The sequence below is a fragment of the Anarhichas minor genome, unplaced genomic scaffold (genome assembly GCF_050575085.1).
Source record: "Anarhichas minor isolate MPS153535 unplaced genomic scaffold, ASM5057508v1 ptg000014l, whole genome shotgun sequence".
NCBI classification, from domain to species: domain Eukaryota; kingdom Metazoa; phylum Chordata; class Actinopteri; order Perciformes; family Anarhichadidae; genus Anarhichas; species Anarhichas minor.
The window spans coordinates 14,092,096-14,116,144 of record NW_027466460.1 but is presented as its reverse complement, the minus strand read 5'-3'; the positions used below and the strand labels follow the sequence as shown (position 1 = coordinate 14,116,144).

The window sequence follows — 24,049 nt, the reverse complement described above, 5'->3', positions numbered from 1 at the left end:
GGAAATACAGTCAGGATGTGGCGAAAAAATTCAGCTTCCTCTTTTTCACGTGACTTCCGTGATATGGGGTGGGGGGGGATTCAGAAGAGCTGCCATCAACGTGCTTAACTATGGTGAACCCTCTGCTGACTCCATCTTTACAAATCTATGTTGCAAAGCCAAACTTTACAGCTAAATCCTACACAACCTTTTTCTAAATAGTGGAGATCCCAAACTTTCCAAACACACCAAAATATTTCAGGCTGAATGTTGGTGAAATTTGTCTATAGCACAAGACATTTAGAATATTAATGTTTGATGGGAATGTTAAATCCTGGGATTGAATGTTTCACTTAGTATTCACATCATAGAGCTTCAATGAAGAGTCAGAACAAGATGACACACAATGGGCCTCATGCATCAACACGAGATTCAAGAGACTTAGTGGCGAGTTTTGTGTAAAAGTGAGATTTAGGATAAGACTATAAAAATGTTTTAGCATTAGGCCCATTGTATGTGACAGTGTACAGAGAGGAGAAACATGAAAACAAAGAACTTAAGAGGCTTAAGAGAAGAAAACACCACGGAAACATCGACAATGGATCCAGAAAATGTGGCAAATTTGAATCCACTGGACAAGTCTTCAGTGTAATAGTCAGCAATAAATAACAATTACACACACATCAAGTCTGTAAACGTGAAACCAGTCAAACCAATTTGTCTGATTTTATTTTGTGTTTATTAGAAAATGTCTCACAGGATCCTGCAAAGTACATACAAATTTACATACTAATTCATAATAGGGTGATGAAAAACATGGTCGTCACATGACTGAGCTGCTTTTGCTGTCTCTCCACGATGAGGAGAAGTTTGAAACACTAATCTCAATCGGCAATGATGCTATAGTAAAAAACGAGGATGTTGTTGTTTCACTGCAGTATTTCAATATTCTGTTATTTACCTTACATTTTTACAGCATTGAAAGTATGGTCAATGAGTGAGAGTTGGCAGTTTTATCTCTTTTTACACTTTTTACTTAACCTTGATGTTTGTGTTTCTGTCAAGTTATGTTATGGTTGTCACTTGATACCAGGTTCCTTTCAAAATAAAACACTACAGTGCAGAATGCAAGCGCAAGAATAAAAGTAAGTGAAATTCCCTTTAAATCCAGACAGCAATCAATAAATCAAATCAAATTAGGGCCTACTTTGCTGAAATCATCATGCCAATTTTACTTTTGCAGTTGAGTCATCAGAATTTTTAACAGTGTTTTCACAAAAGGATCAGAAACTAGACACAAAACAAACATTGACTCCAATGTTTTAGAGAAACTGAATGTAAACTACAACAAAACAGCAGTTAACTCAGATATAATCTGGATTATTTTCCAATCAATCCCATTATTCCTGTATCTTTTAGCGTGATGTTTTCCTGTAGAGACAGAGCGCATCATAATGTGAAAGAAAACACGTCCACCGGAGGAAAAATAAATGGCACCACAACATGCAAGCAGGGGCTGAAACGCTAACAAAATATGTGTAGCTAGCTAAAAACATTATAGACTGCAGCATGTGAAAGGAATATTTTAGCACCCTACTCTATGTCTACCAGGAGTAGAGCATTGCTGCTCTTTATGAGAATTGATGTCTTACAAATGCAGTTTTCCATGATTCCTGTGACTGACCTTGTGTCCCTGAGCTGCTGTCTGACAAACTCGGCAGCAGATTATTCCTGTTGATCTTTTTCTAAAACCTGATCGGTCACCTACACAGCTCCAGGAAGTGTGTAGGTGTAGGTCTGGATCAACGGTGTCCCACGTCTTTGCATTCTCCAGCTCTTTCTTTGGGATGGTTGAGGAGACCTTTAAGGCGTTCATCTTCCAGGGACCACTTGAAACGCTTAAAGTCATCTTCTCCGAGGTTCGTCCAGAGTATTCAAGAGGGTCTGTTTTGTCATTGTGGCCCCCTGTGGAGAGCAGAGAATATTGTTAACCTAAGAGACAGTTATGAAACAGTTTCTGCCTGTCTGTTGGTATTTCTGCTAATGGTTCAGCTGCTGTTTTGACAAAGGCCAAGTGTGGAAGGAATAACACAGGACGCGATAACTCTAAATCTAATGTGACTTTAACGACTCACTTGTGACTCAAATGTGAATAAAAAAATAATTCTGTAGTAAAAAAAGCAGTAATTCTGCTTTTCTGTTTACTTATTTTTTATCGGTTATGACTTAAATACGGATGTTTTCTGATTAACTATGATGACTGTGCCTGCTGTGTTTTGGGGTCATGACCCTAAATGTTTGTTTGTCTGTTACCAGCCAAGAGTAATCAGGTCAGGTCGGTGGTCTCACATTAATTTGCAGAAATAATTTTAGTCAATCTCGACAGAGTTCTTATTGTTCCTCTTTTAACTATCTATCTTTTTTTTCTGCATTCTGGTGAATTTTTATGCACCAATTTATGGTGGAAATATCTTTATGAATGTAAAGAAAAACACAAGATTAAAAACAAAATTATATAATGCATTAAGGCAAGATTTCTGCTCATGTTTAAAACATTCTGCACCTTGAAAACATTTTCCAGATAGCTGTGTTCTCTGAGATGTCAGGAATAAAGCTACAATTTAATGAGAATATAGTAATAATACGTCAAGAAATAATCTACCTGCTCTATAGACGGGTTCCTGTGCAACGTTAAGCAGCAGTCTTCACTGGATTTCTATCAGAGTCAAGTTCCAAAGCCGAGATGACGCGGGGTTGTTGTGCAGTAAATTGCACCAACCGCAGAAAAGATGGAGGAAAAATGTTCCATCCGGGGCATCCGAGGGGATTTTTTAAACCAGAAGTGATACGAGAGGGTGGAGCTAAGTACAACCGAACGCTGAATAAGACATTCGACCTAAAAGGTTACAATTAACTTTTATTAACTGAAAACACAGTGGGAAAGGGTTGAAGTTTTAGGACAAAAAGATCAAGAGGGGAAAATGGCGCCTTAGTGACCTGTCAATCACAAGGTAGCCCCGCCCTAAAGCATCCCCTGCTTTATGGTCTGTTTGACTCTAAATGGACCATAGTTTACTGAATGAACATCATGCTGTATTGAAGAAGACTTGAAACTAGAGATTGAGACCATAAACTCATGTTTACAATGTTTACTGAGGGAATAAATCAAGAGAGAAGTAGAGTCATTTTCTCATAGACTTCTATACAACCAGAGGAGTCGCCCCCTGCTGGTCATTAGAAAGAATGCAGGTTTAAGACACCTCGTCATTGCAGCCTGTGACAAACAGACAAACCAAATCAGAAACATACTCCAGGACTAAACCTCATAAACTAAAGTGAAGTATGTACTTAATAAATAAATGTTATTTTTTTAATGAAAATCAATTATTATCTGTTATGAATGATTCACATGCTGGACGTATTAATAAACTGTTGCAGTGACACGTTATGTTTTTGACGATGGGAAGACGTCAGGTGCTGCATGTGAAAAAAACTCGCCAGACATTTGAAGGTGGGAAGTGCGACGGCTGCCCGATAAGACAAACACACGACATCAAGGCTACGCTCACATGCCGAAGCTTTTTCAAAAGAAAGCAGTTAATTAATGACTAAAGTGGTCAACAATCGGTCATCCACCTTCTAGACAACACTGTTTCTACATTATCACATGCAGCCATGAAGCTTCTCCTGAGTCAGAAAATGTGTTTGAACTGAAGAACAGTCGTAATATTTTTACTGTTTTTCATAGCAAACTGTACCACAGATTAAATAACATTAATAACAACTAAAGAAAATGAGTTAAATGGTTTAAAGGCATGAATGGTTTATTATATCTTACAATACCAATCATTTTACACACCTCGAGGGGTTTAAGGGTGATTCTGGTATTTCTTTTTATATAAAATGTAATGAAATTTGACAGATTAGGGACTAAACATTTACATATATATATATATTTAAAAAAGGGATTTAGTATTCATCACCAGAATTAAACATCTGGCTGTCTAGAAAAAGCTTGAAAAACATTTTATACCATAATGTGAGGAATTAAAGTTTATAGAAATGTAATTTTAAAATACGCAGAAAAGTATACGGTGACTAAACACTGTTGTGCTCTGTAAGTATTCATGACCTTAGTAATTCAATATCTGGGCTTCAGCACACATACATACACCACACTTTACATGTTCATGTGTATTCTGAAGGTTAAAATGGGTTTGTTCATTCATAGCTGGATTTATAGAACCGTGTATTCCTAAAAGCATGGAGAAAAGGTACGGCTGTTAACAGTTTTATTTGTTCTGATTTATTCAGTGATAAAAAAATCTAATATATCAATAAAATGAAACAATAGTTTTGAACCTGGCTTAATCCAATGTTCATATTTCTGTTCTGGGAAGCTTTGTAAATGAGCACATATTTAATAAGATGATGCCTCATTTGCATATGTAAACGCACAATATCAGAAAACGTATAATACAAATAATAATTCGTGTGACGTTTCATGGTGATATATTGAGTAAACATGTTTACCCTATTCCCCTGTAGTGTCTCCCCTCAAATAAATCACAGCACATTAACAAAGAGAATTAACTTCAGGATTTATCATCATTTATAGTATAGAAGTAAACATCTTAAAACTCCGGGAAACGTCAACCCTGATCCAAGTGAGATCAGACTGTCCAGGGTGAAGTGTTGGGGGGGTGATGGCAGGGAGGGTTGTGTGTGTGTGTGTGTGTGTGTGTGTGTGTGTGTGTTGGGGTCAGTGTGGTGCTGCGGTACAGACTCTCACAGCTCGCCTCAGGCTGGCAGCCCGCATGTGTTTATCACTAAGGTAAGACAAACTTTTATTTTGAAACATCGTGTTAATAATATAGCTCTGAATGTCAGTAAGCGACTTTGTTTTTTGTGTTTTCTGAGCCGATAGTAGTTCAGTTCGCTGTGTTTGTGTTGAAATGCAGCACCACATGTTCAGAGGGTCTGCTTCTGTTTCTGCTTAGAAATGTTTTCAACTGTTAAAATAAAAAAAATAATTCACAAGACGTGAGAGTGAACATTAGATGTGTCTTTGAACTAGATGTTGATAACTGAGGAAGTCTCTTCCTTCTCGTGCACATTGAGGTGTTAATACATGTGCTTAACATGTTCCATATTTCTGTGCAATTTAAAGAGCACAAATTAGTAATTTCAAGTATTTCTGGTTGACGGGTAGAGACAACAGTCAGATTCTGAACTCCTGTTCAAGGTTGTTGCACCACAATATATTTGTGATTTGCATAAAGTTATACTAAAAATATCTCCTCAAGAGCTTTTACATGTGGAATATAGACTTAGTGACCAAAAAAATTACACTTTAGATTTATTTTAACCTATTCTTTTTTTGTTTTTCTTTATTCTATTGTGAATTTTCATATTTTTATTTTTTAGTTCATGTCTTATCCTTTTGCAGTGTGTTTACTGTTATGAACCAATCACTAAGCCAAATTCCTTATATGTGCAAACGTACTTGGCAGAATAAACCGATTCTGATTCTGAATAGATCCAACACCAGAGATCTGATCCCTGTTGCTCGTATACTTTAATCACGTAATAAGTGGGCTACATATTAGAAAGATCTTTAAAATCTACCATCAAATGACAAACGCTGTTACTTATTATCTGTCAGAGTTCATATACTGCTGGCTTCTTGCGTTTGCCTCTGTTATATTATAATGTGCAAACTAATTGCTTCTTGCTCTGTTCACATGTCATTAACAATTCAAACATTATTAACGATGTTACATGATGTTTATGCTGTTTGACCAGAAACAGCCCGATGAAACGTGTATGTGGAGCACAGCGGGGGGGTCGAGATGCAGAGACACATCTGCCGGCTGAGGACGACGAGGTCGACGACGCTTTGAAGACGCCAACGAGCGCGCTTTTTTTTTTTTTTTTAACTCTCTGACGCTGCGAGGGCTTTTGGAGTGCACCTCAGCAGAACCAAATCACTTTGTCTTTATTTTTCTGTTTTCCGTTTTTGGGACAATAGAGCGGCCGAGGGGGTCCATGGTCAGTGTCCACTGTCCGCTGCTCTAATTGATGCTTTGTCCGTCCACGTCTCGCCTCGTTAGAGCCCTCAGAGCCCGCAGGCCGGAACAAATCCAACATGGCATCTGTGGTCAGGTCATGCACATTTCTGAGCTTCATTCACACTAATGCAGATCAATTTGAAAACGCAGCTTTCCTTACCTTCAACAACTGACCTCTCTGAAAGGTCATGAATGAGGCTAAATACTCTAAAATACTCTAAAATTATAAACAAAATATTATAAATGTCTTTTGAGATTAACTAAACATCCCTCCGCTCACTCCTTCCCTTCCAAGTGCAAAACTAACGTCCATACCACAATAACAGTACTTCATGAGCAGCGGAAGTCAGATGGCGGCTGGCTGTACAACACATCTCACGTTACTGCAGTTTCACAAAAAAATGAAGGTGGCCCTCAGGAAACGTTAAAACGCAGAAGGCTCCTCGAGCCAGTGTTTAGTTTGTCCATTCAGGGCTACCGTAGTAACATGGCGGACTAAAGAGGACTCGCTCCCTATCTAGATATGTAGGCCTCTCTCTACAAAAACACAACGATTCAGGTGATTATAATGAAAACATACTTAGGAATATGAAACATGATTAGGATAAAAATCTATTTCTGCTAATAGATCTCCGATATGCTTCACACTGTTCCACTAAACTGGCAATAACTGATTATTTAGCTGATACCTGTTTTCAGCAGAAACAAGTTGTTAATTAACTCCACACTGACGTATCATCACCTTCTAAGTTGATATGTTGAACTTGTTAGCAAACAGTTGGTGGACATATAGAGCACTTAGCAGCTAAAGGAGTCGGTGGAGACCAAAAACAGAGCTAAAAGAGAGAGCATATTGAACATCAGGCGGACATTAACACAACATATACAAAAACATTGAACATGATGAAGCAGAAAAAAAATGTACATGGGCCGCGGTCGCCATTGCATCTACGGCAGACAGTGTTACCACAGATCCCTGAGGCTGTCTTCTGTTTGTATTTAGAACACAGAGCAGTACGATGATACTTGATCCTCATCTCTTAACCTCTCTCCCCCAGACTTCCTTCTGTTCATCAGCACAGCGCCATCTGCAGGCTGAGGAGTGGATCCCACCCAGTCTCCATGGTGTGTGTGTGTGTGTGTGTGCGTGAGCGTGTGACTTTTTAATCTCTGCAGGCAACTGTGACGGCACACATTTACACACAATCACCTGCAGAGATGATCCAGTCGCTCTGCACTGATCAATAACAGCGTCTGATCAAACAACATGTGAGGCTCTTGTACTACTTGAGTATTTACATTGTCTGCTGCTTTATACTTCTACGTCACTAACTGATAAAATCAATATTAAAAAGGTGAAACCTGGCGTCTGCAGAGGAAATAACAAACAGCTGTGATCCAGTTTAATCTCAGCTGGCAACTGTGAGCTTTGAGCATCTCGCAGAGCCGACTTAGATTCACCTGAACGCAGCACCATCTCATCCTACCAGAGGACCGGGACAGCCTCAAGGGGGCGCTGTGGGAATAAAAAGATTCTGTGTCTTAATTTGAAAGTAAAGAATCATCAGTTATAACTAGAATGTCAGTAAACAGCCTCTGGAAGTCATAATGATTTACCTTTTAATTTGATGTCATATTTTTGCTGTTGCTTGATATTTTATTGTCTTTATTTAAATGCTTTAGGGTCAAACAGGGGAAGTGAAAAAGTATTAGTAATGGAAATAACTATATATATTTTTCTTTATTCTAGAAATGTCATTTAACATATTAAGTCACTTTCTTATTATACATTTTAAATTAAAAAAATTGCCTTGCTAAGCGGTTTTTAATTTGAGGGTTTGTTACTACTCTTAGAAGTGGTTAATTAAACGTGTCAGGCGTAACTTGCTCTGTGAGTTATAATGTGTGTTCATGTGCAGGTAGGTATGACTGCGTATCCTCCTGCTGGGGAGTGACGGACAGGTTCCCTGATGTTGATGATACTGCATCAGGAACTGAATGGAGAGCGATGAGAGGCCATCGGTTTCTGATGCACTGCCTTCAGCATTGAAAGACTCTCCACACAGTTGAAAGACATCAAGGCTTCATCACCAACCGGCCAATCTACAGCCAGACAGCAATTTTAAATTCATAATATCCAGGTGTACTTTTGTATTGATGTATGTAGCTCCGTGTTTGCAGTGTGGCTCTATGGATGGTAATGTCTTCAATGTGGTTCAGACGTTCATTCAGGATGAATTCTAATAACTTTGGTGATCCTCAGACGTTTTCTAACTAGACCTATCTGAGAAGGCGTTGTTGGAAAGTGTTTGGTAAATGTACATAAGGCATCTGTCAATCAAACTCTTATTGAAGCGAACCAGGAAAAGTCTTCAGTGTCGTTCGTTGCTCTTCTTTCAATGTATAAATGCTCTCCAGTTCTGATATAACTGATGCTATTTCAGCATCTGCGCCAACCTCTTTAGGAGCCGCCATTGTTGTTTTGTACTAACAGTCGCCTCTCTGTGTAGCGTCACACATACCTGAGCCACGTTTGTAGCTCCCAGTATAGCTCCTCACAGGACGCTGATTGGTCCGTGCTCTGGCTTACCGGACACAAACAGTGACGTCAGGACAACATTTGAATGCCTCCAAAACTGGTTTATGACCAAATACCTGCAAGCAGCAACACCACAGGCCAAGCATTCGGTCCGTACTGAACAGACATGTTTTCAACATAGTTTCTAATCGCAGGAACTGACGTGGAGAAGAAGTGAATCTGATGTTAATGAGATTGCCGGTCCCGAGTTTGTGACAAAGACAAACGCACATACAAAATTGTATTTTCAAAGTCTTAATTTGCTATATATGTTGTACAAAGTGTCAGGTGACGGTGAGAATCATCACCTGTTACAGTCAGTTGATTGACAGCTGAGCGTCATCAGCAGCTAGTCGAAGGTTTTAAATCAAGTCTCTATTCTGGCTCTGTGGTGACACAACACATTTATATTCTAACGTACACATTTGTACGGCATTCATTCAAACCGATCCATCCACGACTGCAGCGAGAACTAACAAACCAGGAAGAATTTCTCGTCTCCACTGTTGTTCACAGCTGATCAGTTGTCTTGTGCTGCTGTTGAGTCGTTAGAGTTTGTTTCCTTCAGCTCAATCTTTGCATCTCCATTTGCCTCCTTCTGCCTGTGTCTGAACAGAAAGTAAGAAAATAAGAAAAGTATTTATTTTACCCGGAAAAAAGTCAGGGGAGGGAGAGGAGAGGAGCTAACCTGCCTGTTTGACAGACGGAGGTCAGAGTCACCAAACTTAATAAATGATTATTCAATATTTCAAATGAGCAAATTAATTAGGTCTTTACTATTTAACTCAAATGTGACACTCAAGTGTAACACGCAACCAATAAAACAAAGGGATTCATTAGACTCACACAGTCAGGGAGGATGTCCCTGACATTTACATAACAATATTCGTAAAAAAAGTCAGCCTTGGCTTGGTTTTTCACAAGACACAAACAGCGGTCTCCTGGGTGAAAGTCCTGTGTGTGTTTGACCCGTACGACCTCCACTAAGAGGACTTAGTTGCTCTTTATACATCCGTTGCTCTGACCGTCTGATAATGATACGCATAGGTTTGGATTTAGTTGAATGGCCGGTAGGTCTCATACAGATGCTAAAGTGTGCATCGCTATATCAGAGTTGGGAGTGAGAACAGGTGAACATTGTGGCGGAGCCGTTAAAAGTTCAGTTTGCTGCATGACAGTCAGGCGTGCTTTTACAGATTATGACACAGATCAGTGACTTGACCACAGAAATAAAGCAGTAAACATTAAAACAGAAGTGCTCTACCTTCCCTCCTCGACATCGTAGATGTTTTCGGGCAGACAGATGTTGTGTGTCTCTGGGAGCATGAAGACCAAGCTGCCGCTGATGATACCCGTCCCTGCGAAGATCAGCGGCGGCAGAAGAAGCCAGACGTCCTCCAGCAACATGATAATCGGAGCCAGGGAGATCCCGATCCGACCGATACACGAGGTGTAGCCTAAACCATGCTGCCTGTAAAAACAAACCAACTGGGAACTTCAGTTTATTTATTTATTTATCTATATTAATGCTGCAGATTTCAAGAGAACAGAGGATAGTGGACCCTAGTGCATCATACTATATAGTGCCACCAACTGGCCTGCAGCTGTAAGTGCAACACAAATTCCTCAAAACCAAGATGGCTGCCTGACGGTCCAGAAACGCTGAGCAGCTCAGGAATATCTTTTGAATTCTTCCACAGTAGAATGCAGGTAAATACAGTCTGGTAACATCAACTAACCACTAAGGACTAACACAGTTGTTAAAATCTCCAAGTTTGGATTTTATGTTGGGAGGAAATTACAATTGATCCTCTGTCCACTAAATTGGAGATCATGCATTGCAGGCTATATTACAATTTACTTCACAATTAGTGCAATTAAAAAACTTAGTCTGCAGTAATTCAATTGAATTATGTTATCAGGCTGCAACTTGCGGTTTCTGCAACAAAAACAATAATAAGAGGAACCAGCTCCACCATATCTTGCATTGCATTGAACTCCTTGAAAATGTTAGAATATGTGAACACACTAGTTCAAAGGAAATAAAAGTATATGTTATTTTGTAGTTTTCCCATGATTGTCATTTTATTTGTTTGTTTTTTAAATACATATTTCTTCAGTTGAAAACTCAAACGCATACTGTTAAGAGGACATGCAAAACATCAATGTTTAAGAATAATAATGTACTGCTTTATGAGGAATAAAAACAAAAACAAATCCTGACTGTCATAATTTATGCATGAAAGGTTTAGTATTTTTCCAGATCTAGTTTATATTTGTCAGAATTGTGGGAAATCTCTATTTAAATGAAAATGTTAAAGAGAAATATACGCTTTATTCACAATATGTATTATAAACACACAATACGTTTTGTTGACTTATTAGCATGACAGCTTCTCTCACAAGATATAATCAGAAAAAAAGCTTCAGATCGGTTAAAAGTAGATGCAAGTGATCTCGCAGCAATTAAAAGTCGAAATTCAACGAAAGATCAAGTTAATCCTGAGAGGAGCAACACAAAATGCAGCTTGAGAAGGAAATACAAGCAAATGAAGCAAAAATGTGCAATAATCTGACATTTCTTTTACTCTTGTATTACTAAAAATATAGGCTTCTGCAGTGGTGGATCATAACTATTTACTCAATTACTGTACTTACGATTTTGAGGTATTTAACTCTAGAGTTTACATTATATGCTACTTTTATACTTTTTTCTTCACTGCATTTATTTAACTTCAAAGTAGCTTGTCCACGGCTCTTTTCACTCACGCTGAGTAATAACGCTCTGTCAGTAAAAGCAGCATCAGTCCAGAGTCCTTTAGCTGGACCCTGGTGGTTTCAGGGTCGGGGGTTTTACCTGAGGACGGTTGGGTAGAGCTCAGTTGTGTAAAGGAACGCTGTGGTGAACGCCGCCCCTGAGAAGCCCTTCGCCACCACAGCGATGCACGTACGAAGCACCGAGTAATCTGAGAGAGAAGCAGAATATCAAAGACGTGTGAGTGTCTAGAAATGTCAGTGATCTTTTTCTATTTAAGGTGAGTTGTCTTACACCGCTGAAAAGTTATCGATCAGCTGCTATATTGATGTTTTTCTTCTTTCCTTTAATAATGGCTATTATAAAACAGATTTTATTTTAAGAACTGTATAATTCAGACACCAAATTTATTAGTTACATTTGAATAAGTTTTGGCCCCAAAAGACGAATAATTCAAGTATCCAAACTTCCCTTTGGTTGATGTTCCCACATTGTTACATGACAGGGAAGAATACGTTAAAACTTGGATTTTGAAATTGTTTTCCAGTCCAGAAAAGCGTAAGTGACCTTTCCTTTCGCTAAGGTGATTTCAGAGAGAAACAAACAGAAGGGTCTGCAATGTGCATTTGAAGAATATATCCAGGATGTCCAACTGATTCAACAGGTTAAAAAGATAAAGAACCTTCTGTTTGTATTGTGAATATTTAAGAGCTTTGCTAAAGCAACATGTTGCCTTTCAATTCCATCTTAATTTTGAACGGATGTGTATGCAGAGACAGGAAGTGATGTCACCTAAAGGTATGGCTGTGTTTATTCCAATCAGAGCTCCGGTTGTGATCAGAAACCCCGCCTGGCTGTTCCGCCTGCCGATCCAGTCCAGGATGAAATAGCTCAGGATTTTGGCGGGAACTTCGATGGCGCCGTAGATGAACTGTGTGAGGTAGATACTGACTCCGAAACCTGAGATCCTGAAGCTGATCCCGTAGTACAGGAAAGCAACAGCAAACCTGCAGGAACACGGTCAGTATGAACTCTCACACACACACACACACACACACACACACACATGGCACCAGGCGACATGTTTTTAAGGGCAGAGGAGGATTCGGTACCAGAACAATCCAGAGCAGATGGTGATCTTTCTCAGTTGGGGTGTTTTGACCAGATCCAGGTAGGAGTGGTTCTTCTCAGCCAACTCAGCCACCGTCATCTTCCTCAGAGCCTGAATCAAGTACACGGTCAAACACAGAGACGACGTCACATTAACCGAAGAACTATTAGCTCATTGCAGATATAACAGATTTTTAACAGATTTGGGTACTAAACCCATCGGTAACTTTGATCAATACTGGATGTTTACATGGAGTCGGGAGGCTGTACCTTAGTTTCCAGGCTGGATGTGCATTCGTTCTTCTTGTTCATTTTAGCGCACTGAACCAGATACTTCTTGGCCTCCTCTACTCTGCCTTTGGTAAGCAGCCAGCGGGCCGACTCCGGCAGCCACCTGAGCACGGACATGAGGAAACTGGCCTTTACAAAACACAGAGACGCTGAGATATTTACCGTCAGCATGTAGAATAGAAACTCCTAACATCCACCTCACCACCAGGCGATGATGGCGGCGGCGCAGGGCATCGTCACCGCCAGCGTCAGGTGTCTCCAGTCACGTATGAAGTAGGCCAGCGGGGCCAGGAGCATGTTCCCCATGCTCCAAGACAAACTCATGACGATACTGGCCAAGGTCCGGTGCTTCACGTCCGTCCACTCGATACCTGAGCAGGAAGAGCACGATAAGAGCAAACAGACTGCAGTGAAATGTGTCGAGACAGAGAAGCAGGTTGAGCCAGATTTCTACCTGTGGACATTGGTATTACATATTGATAATATTGAAATGCGATTGACCTGTTCAGGTCAATCGCATTTCGGATCGGGACTTCGCCCAACCCTAGTTCTTAGAGCTACAAAAGAGTTCCTCCGGTCTTGAAACGGCGAATGTGAAAATTGTCTGTATACGTTTCGACACAGACGTGAGCTCGAAGTGAAAGCGTTTCTGGTTTGAATCGCATCTCTGAGTTCTTACCGAGGACCACGCCGATGACCAACAGTCCACTGAGGGCCACGCCGCAGAGCGCCCTGCAGACGACGAACATGACGTAGGAGGTGGAGAAGGCCGAGGTGACCCCAAACGTGGTGGAGGTGATTAAAGCCACCAGGAGCATCGACTTACGACCGAACCTGCAGCACAAACGCATCCCTTTGATCAAATCTAGCTCACCTGGTAGAGAGCGTCAACTGTCTATTGACAGATCAAGTCTGAAATGTGTCCTGCGTCCCAGCAGCTCAAATTGTAACATCAATGAAGACAAAAACTTTTTAGAAAAGAAACAAGGATACATACATTTAAGATACTATTACCAACACCGCAGACATATTCAAGAAGACCCTTCAAGGTATGGCTGGGGAATATGGAGAAAATCATCATATTGCATAATCAGCCCAGCCCTACTTCAACGTATATTAGATTAGGCTCGGTATTTAATTTTAGGATTGACTGGTGCACAAAAGAGTGTTTCAGTTCAGTCTAACCCTATTAGATTGTATCCACCATTGGATTTTAACAATTTCAAAAAAAGTGTGTGTGTGTGTGTGTACGCGCAGAGCTTATTTCTAGAAAAACAGACTTTTAGGTCTTTATAACTACTTCATTGATGCTGCAGAAAGGGGTGATGTTTAATGATTAATAAACGGTATTGATCCCTCTCCAGTGCCACAGCACCAGATCACTGTGAGGGTTTAATGAATCCTGAAGAACTCACTTGTCAGAAAGATGTCCGAACAGAATGGCTCCGACCGTGACACCGAGGAAGAAATATGTAGCGAGAGCTTGATTCCGATGTTTGTCTTCACACACCAGATCCCACTGCAGAGAGACAGACGGGTTAAACACCTTAAAACACAGACAGGTGTTTTAACCTGTCAGGTTAAAACACTTGTCTGTTTGAGGGGCTTATGAGGTGTTTGAGGGGCTTATGAGGTGTTTGAGGGGCTTATGAGGTGTTTGAGGGGCTTATGAGGGATTTCATTTTGTGATTACTGTGAACATTGTTTTCCCACTCGGAGCTCAGGCCGACATCAGAAACAGTGAATGAAGTCGTAGGTTTCCACATTTACGTCGACACAGTCACTCTTTCCTTGGAGCAGCATCTAGTGGACACTAGAGGAACTGCAGCTTTAGAAACGTCAGCATAACTTCTAAACATGAATGGATCAAAAATTATAATCCAATATAGTATATATTATTCTGAAATGGGCTATTCTATATAGTGAATACTTTTACTTTTGGGACAAAAAACATATTTTGATGCTAATACTTTTGTACTTTTACTTAATTAACATTTTGAAAGCAGGACTTTTAATTGTTACAGAGTATTCCTACACTGTGGTATTACTACTTTTACTTCTTTTAGATCTGCGTACTTCCGCCACCACTGCTAATAGTCTTGATTGCGGTGGTGCAGGAATTTAAACTTTTCAATGATTTCACTTTCGACTCACTTTGACTTTGAAGTCCACTTCAACATTCAAGTGCAGGAAATAGAGAAAATGCTTCGATAGATATAAATGAGCTTTTCTTTACCTCGGTGGCCGTTGTGGACTTGAACTGTGATTGGTCGTAGATCCAGCCGTGGGGACAAGGTGCCGTTCTATTTCCTTGGCCGAGGTCAAAGACCAGCTGGGGGTCGTAGACTCTGCAGGAGCTGAAGGAGCCGTCATTCTGAAGGGGGATCCTGAGGGCCAGCGCTTCGGGATCGGAGCCCAGCGACGCCACGCCGTCGTCCTCTGGGCTCCCGAGGGCACAGCGGTGAGGAGGTGTCACAGAGATGAAGTTGTACAGCATGAAGTGAAGGGGGAGGATGGCGCGGGGCAGGCACAGGATGGACAGGAGCAGGAACTGGAACTTGGAAAAGCCGCCGACATCGTCCAGGATCTCCTCCAACAGCATGGTGACGAGATCAGTGTGTCCCACAGAATCCGCTGTGTGAACTCCGTCTCTGCTCCTCCTCTAATGTGTCTCTGTGTCTCCCTCGGCTCCTTACAATTTGATAGATTACAGTGAGAGGGAGGTTCTTTGTGTGTTCGTGAGTTCGTGTTTTACCAGCATTATGGGCACATGAATCTGTTTACACAGTCACATTGTGGGGATGTGACTGTGTAAACAGATTCATGTGCCCACAATGCTGGGCACAAAATGCAGCTCCACATAACATAAATCATTGCAGACATCAAATATATCACCTGCATTGACACCTGTGCTTTACATATTTCGGCAACATGTTGTGGTTACATTGAAATGCATCAATCTAGCCCAAAAAAAGAACAGAAATCAAATTCCAATTTAATTTCCAACAAATTGTATCAAAACTAAATAACAGTTGAAATCAACATATAAGAAGAAGAAGAAGAAGAAACATTCCTTTATTAGTCCCACAGTGGGGAAATTATTCTCTGCATTTGACCCATCCCTGTATATATAGGGAGCAGTGGGCTGCCCATGCAGGCGCCCGGGGAGCAGTTAGGGGTTCAGTGTCTTGCCCAGGGACACTTCGACACAGGACACGGTGCAGCCGAGGATTGAACCGGTGACGGTTGGCGGACAACCCTCTCAACCCAGTAAGCCACGGTCGCCCCCCAAATAAGGAAACATCTCAAGTTTTAATTCAGCCCATTTGGCGATAGTGTGTTTAGTTTAAGTATCCAAGATGCTTCATGTTTCAGGAGCAATAGATCCAATGTTCAGAGTTAAACGATACAAGTTACATCTAAAAGAACATACTGATAAATTATCTCAACAAAAAGCAGCCTCAGTAACTGGAGTTTTGCGGGGCAGCCTTAACATTTGTCTTCCTTTACATCTGTTTTGTTTGTTCTGTTGGCCTGAACTTGGGACGTTTCATGTCTCATGACACGGGCAGCCCTTACCTGATGTTTTGGAAAAACACAGTTATGTTGTAATGGCAATAGGGATAGGATCCAAATGCAGACGGACTGGTAGGGTAAGTTATGGATTTATTGCCAACTTGAAGGTTTATACAGGCTTTCAGTAAAGGTCAAAACCAGAAGAGCAGTACAAACAGGAAAACAAATCCAAAGTTGGCAAGAAGAACTTTGACCATCTTCAATCTAATTCCTTATTTAGAGCCCCACTAATTTGCACAAAGAAATCGTTTAATGCATGGATGGATTATGAGACAATGGTCCTCTGGGCACAGACATGTAAGAGGCCCCCCACCCTGTCTACATGCAAAGCATCCAAACTCAAAGAGTCTACTTTTATTCATTTTGGGTTCCTTTGTGGTCGTTTTACATCTATTATTGGTCGTTTTTAGGTTGTTTGTAGTCGTTTTGTCTCTTTTTCTTCATTTTGCTTCTATTTTTTTATTTGTTATGTTTGTATTTGGTTGTTTTGTGTGTATTTGTAGTCATTTGTGTTGTTTGTAGTTTTGTCGCCTTGTAGTCGTTTTGCATCTATAGATGTTTAACAATTATATGTGGTTGTTTTGAGTCTCTTTGTAGTCATTTGGAGTTTCTTTCGCATTTATTTTGCTTCCATTTTTTTTTTTGCTTTGCGTGTCGCATTTTATTGTTTTGCATCCATTTTGATTCATTGTATTTTGTACTTTGTAGTAACTATGGGTCTCTTTGTCGTCTTGTTTTTATAAAAAAAAAATTGATCGTTTTTCAGTCATTAGCATCTTGTTGCGGTAGACCAAATACCTGCAAGCAGCAACACCACAGGCCAAGCATTCGGTCCGTACTGAACAGACATGTTTTCAACATAGTTTCTAATCGCAGGAACTGACGTGGAGAAGAAGTGAATCTGATGTTAATGAGATTGCCGGTCCCGAGTTTGTGACAAAGACAAACGCACACACAAAATTGTATTTTCAAAGTCTTAATTTGCTATATATGTTGTACAAAGTGTCAGGTGACGGTGAGAATCATCACCTGTTACAGTCAGTTGATTGACAGCTGAGCGTCATCAGCAGCTAGTCGAAGGTTTTAAATCAAGTCTCTATTCTGGCTCTGTGGTGACACAACACATTTATATTCTAACGTACACATTTGTACGGCATTCATTCAAACCGATCCATCCACGACTGCAGCGAGAACTAACAAACCAGGAAGAATTTCTCGTCTCCACTGTTGTTCACAGCTGATCAGTTGTCTTGTGCTGCTGTTGAGTCGTTAGAGTTTGTTTCCTTCAGCTCAATCTTTGCATCTCCATTTGCCTCCTTCTGCCTGTGTCTGAACAGAAAGTAAGAAAATAAGAAAAGTATTTATTTTACCCGAAAAAAAGTCAGGGGAGGGAGAGGAGAGGAGCTAACCTGCCTGTTTGACAGACGGAGGTCAGAGTCACCAAACTTAATAAATGATTATTCAATATTTCAAATGAGCAAATTAATTAGGTCTTTACTATTTAACTCAAATGTGACACTCAAGTGTAACACGCAACCAATAAAACAAAGGGATTCATTAGACTCACACAGTCAGGGAGGATGTCCCTGACATTTACATAACAATACTCGTAAAAAAAGTCAGCCTTGGCTTGGTTTTTCACAAGACACAAACAGCGGTCTCCTGGGTGAAAGTCCTGTGTGTGTTTGACCCGTACGACCTCCACTAAGAGGACTTAGTTGCTCTTTATACATCCGTTGCTCTGACCGTCTGATAATGATACGCATAGGTTTGGATTTAGTTGAATGGCCGGTAGGTCTCATACAGATGCTAAAGTGTGCATCGCTATATCAGAGTTGGGAGTGAGAACAGGTGAACATTGTGGCGGAGCCGTTAAAAGTTCAGTTTGCTGCATGACAGTCAGGCGTGCTTTTACAGATTATGACACAGATCAGTGACTTGACCACAGAAATAAAGCAGTAAACATTAAAACAGAAGTGCTCTACCTTCCCTCCTCGACATCGTAGATGTTTTCGGGCAGACAGATGTTGTGTGTCTCTGGGAGCATGAAGACCAAGCTGCCGCTGATGATACCCGTCCCTGCGAAGATCAGCGGCGGCAGAAGAAGCCAGACGTCCTCCAGCAACATGATAATCGGAGCCAGGGAGATCCCGATCCGACCGATACACGAGGTGTAGCCTAAACCATGCTGCCTGTAAAAACAAACCAACTGGGAACTTCAGTTTATTTATTTATTTATCTATATTAATGCTGCAGATTTCAAGAGAACAGAGGATAGTGGACCCTAGTGCATCATACTATATAGTGCCACCAACTGGCCTGCAGCTGTAAGTGCAACACAAATTCCTCAAAACCAAGATGGCTGCCTGACGGTCCAGAAACGCTGAGCAGCTCAGGAATATCTTTTGAATTCTTCCACAGTAGAATGCAGGTAAATACAGTCTGGTAACATCAACTAACCACTAAGGACTAACACAGTTGTTAAAATCTCCAAGTTTGGATTTTATGTTGGGAGGAAATTACAATTGATCCTCTGTCCACTAAATTGGAGATCATGCATTGCAGGCTATATTACAATTTACTTCACAATTAGTGCAATTAAAAAACTTAGTCTGCAGTAATTCAATTGAATTATGTTATCAGGCTGCAACTTGCGGTTTCTGCAACAAAAACAATAATAAGAGGAACCAGCTCCACCATATCTTGCATTGCATTGAACTCCTTGAAAATGTTAGAATATGTGAACACACTAGTTCAAAGGAAATAAAAGTATATGTTATTTTGTAGTTTTCCCATGATTGTCATTTTATTTGTTTGTTTTTTAAATACATATTTCTTCAGTTGAAAACTCAAACGCATACTGTTAAGAGGACATGCAAAACATCAATGTTTAAGAATAATAATGTACTGCTTTATGAGGAATAAAAACAAAAACAAATCCTGACTGTCATAATTTATGCATGAAAGGTTTAGTATTTTTCCAGATCTAGTTTATATTTGTCAGAATTGTGGGAAATCTCTATTTAAATGAAAATGTTAAAGAGAAATATACGCTTTATTCACAATATGTATTATAAACACACAATACGTTTTGTTGACTTATTAGCATGACAGCTTCTCTCACAAGATATAATCAGAAAAAAAGCTTCAGATCGGTTAAAAGTAGATGCAAGTGATCTCGCAGCAATTAAAAGTCGAAATTCAACGAAAGATCAAGTTAATCCTGAGAGGAGCAACACAAAATGCAGCTTGAGAAGGAAATACAAGCAAATGAAGCAAAAATGTGCAATAATCTGACATTTCTTTTACTCTTGTATTACTAAAAATATAGGCTTCTGCAGTGGTGGATCATAACTATTTACTCAATTACTGTACTTACGATTTTGAGGTATTTAACTCTAGAGTTTACATTATATGCTACTTTTATACTTTTTTCTTCACTGCATTTATTTAACTTCAAAGTAGCTTGTCCACGGCTCTTTTCACTCACGCTGAGTAATAACGCTCTGTCAGTAAAAGCAGCATCAGTCCAGAGTCCTTTAGCTGGACCCTGGTGGTTTCAGGGTCGGGGGTTTTACCTGAGGACGGTTGGGTAGAGCTCAGTTGTGTAAAGGAACGCTGTGGTGAACGCCGCCCCTGAGAAGCCCTTCGCCACCACAGCGATGCACGTACGAAGCACCGAGTAATCTGAGAGAGAAGCAGAATATCAAAGACGTGTGAGTGTCTAGAAATGTCAGTGATCTTTTTCTATTTAAGGTGAGTTGTCTTACACCGCTGAAAAGTTATCGATCAGCTGCTATATTGATGTTTTTCTTCTTTCCTTTAATAATGGCTATTATAAAACAGATTTTATTTTAAGAACTGTATAATTCAGACACCAAATTTATTAGTTACATTTGAATAAGTTTTGGCCCCAAAAGACGAATAATTCAAGTATCCAAACTTCCCTTTGGTTGATGTTCCCACATTGTTACATGACAGGGAAGAATACGTTAAAACTTGGATTTTGAAATTGTTTTCCAGTCCAGAAAAGCGTAAGTGACCTTTCCTTTCGCTAAGGTGATTTCAGAGAGAAACAAACAGAAGGGTCTGCAATGTGCATTTGAAGAATATATCCAGGATGTCCAACTGATTCAACAGGTTAAAAAGATAAAGAACCTTCTGTTTGTATTGTGAATATTTAAGAGCTTTGCTAAAGCAACATGTTGCCTTTCAATTCCATCTTAATTTTGAACGGATGTGTATGCAGAGACAGGAAGTGATGTCACCTAAAGGTATGGCTGTGTTTATTCCAATCAGAGCTCCGGTTGTGATCAGAAACCCCGCCTGGCTGTTCCGCCTGCCGATCCAGTCCAGGATGAAATAGCTCAGGATTTTGGCGGGAACTTCGATGGCGCCGTAGATGAACTGTGTGAGGTAGATACTGACTCCGAAACCTGAGATCCTGAAGCTGATCCCGTAGTACAGGAAAGCAACAGCAAACCTGCAGGAACACGGTCAGTATGAACTCTCACACACACACACACACACACACACACACACATGGCACCAGGCGACATGTTTTTAAGGGCAGAGGAGGATTCGGTACCAGAACAATCCAGAGCAGATGGTGATCTTTCTCAGTTGGGGTGTTTTGACCAGATCCAGGTAGGAGTGGTTCTTCTCAGCCAACTCAGCCACCGTCATCTTCCTCAGAGCCTGAATCAAGTACACGGTCAAACACAGAGACGACGTCACATTAACCGAAGAACTATTAGCTCATTGCAGATATAACAGATTTTTAACAGATTTGGGTACTAAACCCATCGGTAACTTTGATCAATACTGGATGTTTACATGGAGTCGGGAGGCTGTACCTTAGTTTCCAGGCTGGATGTGCATTCGTTCTTCTTGTTCATTTTAGCGCACTGAACCAGATACTTCTTGGCCTCCTCTACTCTGCCTTTGGTAAGCAGCCAGCGGGCCGACTCCGGCAGCCACCTGAGCACGGACATGAGGAAACTGGCCTTTACAAAACACAGAGACGCTGAGATATTTACCGTCAGCATGTAGAATAGAAACTCCTAACATCCACCTCACCACCAGGCGATGATGGCGGCGGCGCAGGGCATCGTCACCGCCAGCGTCAGGTGTCTCCAGTCACGTATGAAGTAGGCCAGCGGGGCCAGGAGCATGTTCCCCATGCTCCAAGACAAACTCATGACGATACTGGCCAAGGTCCGGTGCTTCACGTCCGTCCACTCGATACCTGAGCAGGAAGAGCACGATAAGAGCAAACAGACTGCAGTGAAATGTGTCGAGACAGAGAAGCAGGTTGAGCCAGATTTCTACCTGTGGACATTGGTATTACATATTGATAATATTGAAATGCGATTGACCTGTTCAGGTCAATCGCATTTCGGATCGGGACTTCGCCCAACCCTAGTTCTTAGAGCTACAAAAGAGTTCCTCCGGTCTTGAAACGGCGAATGTGAAAATTGTCTGTATACGTTTCGACACAGACGTGAGCTCGAAGTGAAAGCGTTTCTGGTTTGAATCGCATCTCTGAGTTCTTACCGAGGACCACGCCGATGACCAACAGTCCACTGAGGGCCACGCCGCAGAGCGCCCTGCAGACGACGAACATGACGTAGGAGGTGGAGAAGGCCGAGGTGACCCCAAACGTGGTGGAGGTGATTAAAGCCACCAGGAGCATCGACTTACGACCGAACCTGCAGCACAAACGCATCCCTTTGATCAAATCTAGCTCACCTGGTAGAGAGCGTCAACTGTCTATTGACAGATCAAGTCTGAAATGTGTCCTGCGTCCCAGCAGCTCAAATTGTAACATCAATGAAGACAAAAACTTTTTAGAAAAGAAACAAGGATACATACATTTAAGATACTATTACCAACACCGCAGACATATTCAAGAAGACCCTTCAAGGTATGGCTGGGGAATATGGAGAAAATCATCATATTGCATAATCAGCCCAGCCCTACTTCAACGTATATTAGATTAGGCTCGGTATTTAATTTTAGGATTGACTGGTGCACAAAAGAGTGTTTCAGTTCAGTCTAACCCTATTAGATTGTATCCACCATTGGATTTTAACAATTTCAAAAAAAGTGTGTGTGTGTGTGTGTACGCGCAGAGCTTATTTCTAGAAAAACAGACTTTTAGGTCTTTATAACTACTTCATTGATGCTGCAGAAAGGGGTGATGTTTAATGATTAATAAACGGTATTGATCCCTCTCCAGTGCCACAGCACCAGATCACTGTGAGGGTTTAATGAATCCTGAAGAACTCACTTGTCAGAAAGATGTCCGAACAGAATGGCTCCGACCGTGACACCGAGGAAGAAATATGTAGCGAGAGCTTGATTCCGATGTTTGTCTTCACACACCAGATCCCACTGCAGAGAGACAGATGGGTTAAACACCTTAAAACACAGACAGGTGTTTTAACCTGTCAGGTTAAAACACTTGTCTGTTTGAGGGGCTTATGAGGTGTTTGAGGGGCTTATGAGGTGTTTGAGGGGCTTATGAGGTGTTTGAGGGGCTTATGAGGGATTTCATTTTGTGATTACTGTGAACATTGTTTTCCCACTCGGAGCTCAGGCCGACATCAGAAACAGTGAATGAAGTCGTAGGTTTCCACATTTACGTCGACACAGTCACTCTTTCCTTGGAGCAGCATCTAGTGGACACTAGAGGAACTGCAGCTTTAGAAACGTCAGCATAACTTCTAAACATGAATGGATCAAAAATTATAATCCAATATAGTATATATTATTCTGAAATGGGCTATTCTATATAGTGAATACTTTTACTTTTGGGACAAAAAACATATTTTGATGCTAATACTTTTGTACTTTTACTTAATTAACATTTTGAAAGCAGGACTTTTAATTGTTACAGAGTATTCCTACACTGTGGTATTACTACTTTTACTTCTTTTAGATCTGCGTACTTCCGCCACCACTGCTAATAGTCTTGATTGCGGTGGTGCAGGAATTTAAACTTTTCAATGATTTCACTTTCGACTCACTTTGACTTTGAAGTCCACTTCAACATTCAAGTGCAGGAAATAGAGAAAATGCTTCGATAGATATAAATGAGCTTTTCTTTACCTCGGTGGCCGTTGTGGACTTGAACTGTGATTGGTCGTAGATCCAGCCGTGGGGACAAGGTGCCGTTCTATTTCCTTGGCCGAGGTCAAAGACCAGCTGGGGGTCGTAGACTCTGCAGGAGCTGAAGGAGCCGTCATTCTGAAGGGGGATCCTGAGGGCCAGCGCTTCGGGATCGGAGCCCAGCGACGCCACGCCGTCGTCCTCTGGGCTCCCGAGGGCACAGCGGTGAGGAGGTGTCACAGAGATGAAGTTGTACAGCATGAAGTGGAGGGGGAGGATGGCGCGGGGCAGGCACAGGATGGACAGGAGCAGGAACTGGAACTTGGAAAAGCCGCCGACATCGTCCAGGATCTCCTCGAACAGCATGGTGACGAGATCAGTGTGTCCCACAGAATCCGCTGTGTGAACTCCGTCTCTGCTCCTCCTCTAATGTGTCTCTGTGTCTCCCTCGGCTCCTTACAATTTGATAGATTACAGTGAGAGGGAGGTTCTTTGTGTGTTCGTGAGTTCGTGTTTTACCAGCATTATGGGCACATGAATCTGTTTACACAGTCACATTGTGGGGATGTGACTGTG

The 24,049-nt window shown here is 41.1% G+C and overlaps 2 protein-coding genes across 2 annotated transcripts; both read right to left on the bottom strand.

The window, feature by feature from the left end:
* Positions 1 to 9,888: 9,888 nt before the first annotated feature.
* LOC142949809 (solute carrier family 22 member 7-like) lies at positions 9,889 to 15,386 on the bottom strand. The gene is made up of 9 exons (XM_076091646.1): positions 15,021 to 15,386; positions 14,200 to 14,303; positions 13,464 to 13,618; positions 12,987 to 13,155; positions 12,764 to 12,887; positions 12,496 to 12,605; positions 12,176 to 12,390; positions 11,486 to 11,594; positions 9,889 to 10,099 (listed from the first exon to the last, which is right to left on the bottom strand). The coding sequence occupies exons 1-9, from the start codon at positions 15,384 to 15,386 to the stop codon at positions 9,889 to 9,891; spliced, it is 1,563 nt and encodes a 520-aa protein (XP_075947761.1).
* A 2,955-nt stretch (positions 15,387 to 18,341) lies between these two features.
* LOC142949811 (solute carrier family 22 member 7-like) lies at positions 18,342 to 23,839 on the bottom strand. The gene is made up of 9 exons (XM_076091648.1): positions 23,474 to 23,839; positions 22,653 to 22,756; positions 21,917 to 22,071; positions 21,440 to 21,608; positions 21,217 to 21,340; positions 20,949 to 21,058; positions 20,629 to 20,843; positions 19,939 to 20,047; positions 18,342 to 18,552 (listed from the first exon to the last, which is right to left on the bottom strand). Exons 1-9 carry the CDS (start codon positions 23,837 to 23,839, stop codon positions 18,342 to 18,344), a joined length of 1,563 nt encoding a protein of 520 aa, XP_075947763.1.
* Positions 23,840 to 24,049: the final 210 nt, after the last annotated feature.